We start from the raw sequence: 5320 nt of genomic DNA on the forward strand, positions 1-5320 counted from the left end.
GGTTTAGAGCTCCAACAGCACCGGGTTCAGGTCCTAACAGGACCGGGTTCAGGTGTTCTGCAGTCGGAGCTCACAGCTCCTGATCGAGACGTTTGTTGTGTTTTTGTTTTCAAAGCTGCAGGAAGTTCAGCAAATTGAAAATTGTGATAAAAGTTTAAAGATAACAGTTTAAAGCTTCTAAATTGGTTCCTAATTAACCTTCGATCAAAGATAAGCTCACATAGGGCCTGTTTCCCTCTCAGCTCTTTTAATGAGCAGAAATAGAGACAAAGCTGCATCAGTTCCTGTTCGAGGCTCAGCCAATCAGAGCTCAGTGTAATTCTTCTCACCATGGCGATGACAGCAGCTCCTGCCCCCGCCAGCGCACACACAAACAGATGGAAGGTCAGGTCCAGCTGCAGCACAGAGCACAGGCGTCAGATGGAGCTTTCATACCTGTATCATCATCTTCATCATCATCCTCACCTCGTCGGAGACACACATCCTGGAGAACTTCTCAGTTCCCGTGCACACCTTCCTGTCCTCAGAGACGGTCACAGCTCCTGGTGAACACAGCAAAGAGCTTCTTCACACATCATCATCATCATCATCAGAGGCAGGAAGGAGGAGAAACTTCCACAGAGCTGCAGGAGCCTTTAATCAAGGTGAACACCTGACAGGTTCTGCACCGTGACTAACCGGGTCATGCCCACTGACCCAGCAGCTGAAGCATAAAACATCAGTGTGTCTGCAGTAGGAAGGGTTGGACAGCAGGGGGCAGCACAGATAAACCCTGATGATTTACCGTGGAGAACAACATGGCGCCAGCAGCGATTGCATCATATAAAACAACACCAAGCTCTGCAGGAAGGAGCTGGAGCATGAAGTTCTGACACTTCAGGGCCTCCTAATAATCATCTGTCAATTCTCCTGTATTAAAATTCAGACTGAAATGTGACATTTCACACAAACTATCTCCACTTTTTATCTTTAAAAGCCTGTTTTTGTGTAACAACACACCTGGATATAGAATATTAACATCAGTCTGGTCTAAAAGTTTATGTCCTGATTGTTAATATTTCCTGTGGATCAGAAATCATCTCATCTGCACATTAAATACAGAGAAGACTGGCATGGTCAACAAAAAATCCATCCTTATCTGGACAGCTGGATTTGTTGACAACGAGGTTGTGTCATTTTCTCAAACTGCAGTTAGTCTCAACTCAAAGACAGGCCGGGAAACATGAATCTCAGGTTTGATAAAACTGAAATGTTCTTCAAAATTAAAGATTTCAGTCAGTAGAAAATCAGCAACTAACACAATCCCTACAGTGAAGCACAGTGGTGGCAGTATCATGTCATGAAGACAAGATAGATGCATCTAAACAAATTAAGGGTCCTTGAATAAAACCTGCTTGGAGCATGAAAGGATGAATCTCCAGAACATCCTGGAACAACCAGCCCAGTTACAGATGGAAAGTTCTGCAGCTGCAGCCTGTCAGAACATCATCAGAACCATGACTGAGCGGGTCGGGTGTGAATGTACCGAACAGACGCAGGTCCAGGCAGAGGTTGGCTCCCTCCATGGAGCTGGAGTTCTGACACATGGACCAAACGTTGTAGTACATGAAGACCGGGAGGCTGGTGAAGGCCGTCACCCCGAGCCACACCAGGAAGAAGAGGTAGGCCAGGAACATCAGCTGCAAACACACAAAAAAGATTTCACACTAATTTCAACATGCAGCCAACAGTCAGACTGTATGTCAGGGGTGTCCAGTCCCGGTCCTGGTCCTGTCCAGGTCCTGGTCCAAGACCAGGACCTGGACCAGGACCAGGACCTGGACCAGGACCTGGACAGGACCAGGACCAGGACCAGGACCAGGACCAGGATCAGGTCCCCTGCTGTCCTCTTCATCGGCTCTGAGGCGCAGGAAGCCTTTCTTTGTGTTTTGCTCTCTGCGGTCGTCTCGTCTCCAGAGGCCTGAGCCAGAAAGCTTTTCCCCTCCGCTGCTCAGGAAAACTACAGATGTGGGAACAAAAACCTTCCTGGGAGGAAACGGACAAAGCTAATCTGTCTCTGCGTCCGTCCCCCTCTGGAGTCAGAGACGTCACATGGAGACAAGCTTTCACAGTGAGAAACCTTCTGACACGTGGAGGAAAACGGAGTGGTCCACAGTTAAATACAAACCTTTAACATGTATAAATTTATAAGCCTAACCATGTGGTTTAATTTTAATTTTAATGTGTTTTTAATTCCTAACCCTGGACACGTGTGAGGAACGGAGAAATAACCTCGGAGGAGATCTGAGTGAAGAAGACGAGTAAAAACGTTTGTGGGACGAATCCCAAACAGCAAATCTGTCACTTTCCTTCCTCCAGGTCCGGAGCAGGAAGCAGATATCGGGTCGGGTCGGACCGGACCGGACCTCTGCTTTAAGACCACAAATTCATCTAAATTTATATAAATAAATGAGATCAGGTAGATTTGATGGTTTTAAATATAATTCCGTAAATGAAACATCTGTTTCAGTCGTAACGGTTGAAAGAAACTTCAGCTCAGCTGTTTGGAAACAATGAGAAAGTAAGAGTTGTCAGAGTTTTACTGCTTCGTTTGTTCGAACCCTTCAGTCTGAACCCAACCCTAACCCTGGCTGTGTGCGGGTCGGGTCTGTTTCTTACGAAAGCAGTGAGGCAGCGTCCGCAGGCGGTGATCTTGAACTCGCCGTAGAGATCCCTGATGGCTCCGGTGGTGAAGAAGCCCTCCACCAGCAGCAGCACTCCGAACACAAAGAAGCCAGCTGCCAGGCCATAGATGATGTACTTCAGGATGTCGATGCTGCGGAGAGGAGAGGCCTGTGAGTGTTTATCTGTTTACATCCCGGAGTGATGTCTCTAAGTGTGTGTGCATCTGTCTGAAGCATGGAGGAGGTGGGGGGTGGTCGGGTTGGCTGAAGGTGGGATCAGAGGAAGATGAGGCTGAAATATAATGTGGAGCTGCTGAAAACAGAAGGACCTGGATGTTTGTCTGAACTTTCACCTTTATTCAAACTTCTGAAGAACTCCTTTCAGATGTTCCACGTTCTAGATTAATTAGATGTTCCCCCATGCTGAAGCTCATTTATTTTTAATTTAAATGAAGTAATGTAGACTTTATTTGCTTTTACACTCTGTGTTTGATCTCGTCTCTGAATTTAGAGCTAACTCAAACCGCAGAACAGCAGACGCTTCCTGTGTGTTCCACCTTAGAACCTCCACCTTAGAACCCCCTCAGCAGAACCCCACCTGTAAGGACTTTCACTCACATGGTAAACACATCCAGTCCTCCTCCGGGGCCTTTGGTCACATCAAAGTAGTTCAGGAGGATGGAGACGGTGCCGCTCAGAGCCTCGTGGCCACACCCACAGAACAAGGCCACGCCCATGTAGAGGAGGATGGTGGCGATGAGCGACGCCCAGGGCAGACTGCCGACGCATCGCTCGCAGCACTCCTTACAGCCTGAGAACACACACACAGGGATGATGCTGTCGCTATGGTAACACACATACTGATCAAACAGAAACACTTTATTCTGTAAACTGTTCCTCAGACAGGGGTCAGAGGTCAGAGGTCAGATTACATCAGGCTGAAAGTTTGATGGGATCTAAAATATTTCTACATGATGAAATGTTGTGTGCAAAAAGTCAGAAACCTTCATAGTTTAACCCTCCTGGAGCCTTCGGGTCAAATGAACCCAGGAGGGTTAAACACCGAGCGTTCGTGTTTTACTGATAATTAACAAAACACTCACTCCACGAGACAGGACAGCATCCTGGGGGACACGAGGACGAGACGGGACAAGATTTTAACAACATTGTTAAGAAAAAAGCTTCAGCCACAAACTGCACCTCCTGAGTCTCCTCTGACCTTCTAACCTCATTAAAGCTGCGTGACCTTTGAACTCAGGGGTCAATCTCAGTTTCACAGGGAGCCAAAATACAAACCTGATCAAAGACTTCAAACTGCTGCAAACATTTCATCCTAACTTTGGAGCAGGATGAATTCAGGCAGAGCAGTTTGACTGAGAGTCTCTCAGGACATTAGAGTGAAACTCCGTGGTGTTTTTGTTATTTACATCACAGGAAGTGTTGCTCACGCTCAGAGATGAATACAAAGTTCAAATGTTATTTTTCAGCTTCAGGCTCGACAAACCTGACCTCCGCCTGTCAGAGAGCGCTCACTGGAAGTCATGACGCCAGCAGCCGTAACAGGAAGGTCGTCTCTCTGAGAGGGCAGCAGGACCGAACACTGACCTGAGAGCGGACCCGTTCCACCGTATGAGGACATCTCAGAGGGAAGGTATCTTATCAGTGCCGACTCTGTGTTTGTTCTGACAGAAAATTTAACTTGAAGTCCTGGACTTCATGCAGGGACACCGGGAGTCCTCATGAACGTTCGGAGACATTTTAAATGTTGCTCACCACGCCTTTCCGACAGTCGCAGCCCAGTGAGAAACGTTAACAGAACCAGTCTGATATGTTACACATTACAGACCGAAACAAAAAGATCTGACTGGTATGATATGAAATATGACCTCTGAAACCAAAACCCTGACATCCAGTGTTTAGACTTCCTGAGCTCAGAAACTATTCAACACCTATTTCCAGACGGTCCAGTCAGAGCACCTACCGCCTGTCAGGAAGCTGCTTCTTCCATCACCAGTGAGCTCACATAGTGTTTCAGCCCTCAGAGGGTCTAATGGGAAGGACTCTCAGCTACTACCACACCAAACTGTACCTCAGTGTCTGTAAAGGTGACTGAGTTACATGAACCAAGTGTCTCTTCTTCCTCTTGTTGTTGGGAGTTGAAGCCAGCAGGAACCGGTTTATGGGAGCTGCCATGTTGGGTTTTTGGAGTCATGTGGGCCTTTAAGCCCCGCCTACACATGAACTTTCTGCATGAAATAACTGATTCCAGCTGAACATGTTGGAAAGATAAATAGTTAAACAAACAGCAGCAAGGAAAGAGCTGCAGGAAGAGTCCCGGCTGAAAAACCTGATCTGAGGTGAGTCTCGTGTGACGAACTCATTCAGTGGATCATGAGATATTTTACTGACAGGCAAACAATTACATGATCACCCTCCTTTCATTACAGCAAGATCACTGTGAACCGCTGAGGTCCATCATCACAACGGCACAAAGATTCAGGTCTGGATTCAACGCCATGTTTTTCTTTGAAACCTGGTTGGACAAACAGAAAACCAACCAACCAACCAACCAACCAACCAACCAACCAACCAATCAACCAACCAACCAACCAACCAACCAACCAACCAATCAACCAACCAACCAACCAACCAACCAA

The 5320-nt window shown here is 47.0% G+C and overlaps 1 protein-coding gene across 1 annotated transcript in view; it reads right to left on the reverse strand.

The window, feature by feature from the left end:
• Nucleotides 1–5320, reverse strand: part of LOC108228520 (neuronal membrane glycoprotein M6-a) — an 18433-nt gene that overhangs the window by 1081 nt on the left and 12032 nt on the right. The window contains exons 2-6 of the mRNA XM_037975003.1: nt 3282–3474; nt 2659–2815; nt 1526–1679; nt 466–542; nt 330–395 (exon numbers count right to left, since the gene is read on the reverse strand). Coding sequence (XP_037830931.1) covers nt 330–395; nt 466–542; nt 1526–1679; nt 2659–2815; nt 3282–3474 — 647 coding nt within the window. The remainder of the gene's footprint in view (nt 1–329; nt 396–465; nt 543–1525; nt 1680–2658; nt 2816–3281; nt 3475–5320) is intronic.

Source organism: Kryptolebias marmoratus, linkage group LG3 (genome assembly GCF_001649575.2).
Source record: "Kryptolebias marmoratus isolate JLee-2015 linkage group LG3, ASM164957v2, whole genome shotgun sequence".
NCBI lineage: Eukaryota > Metazoa > Chordata > Actinopteri > Cyprinodontiformes > Rivulidae > Kryptolebias > Kryptolebias marmoratus.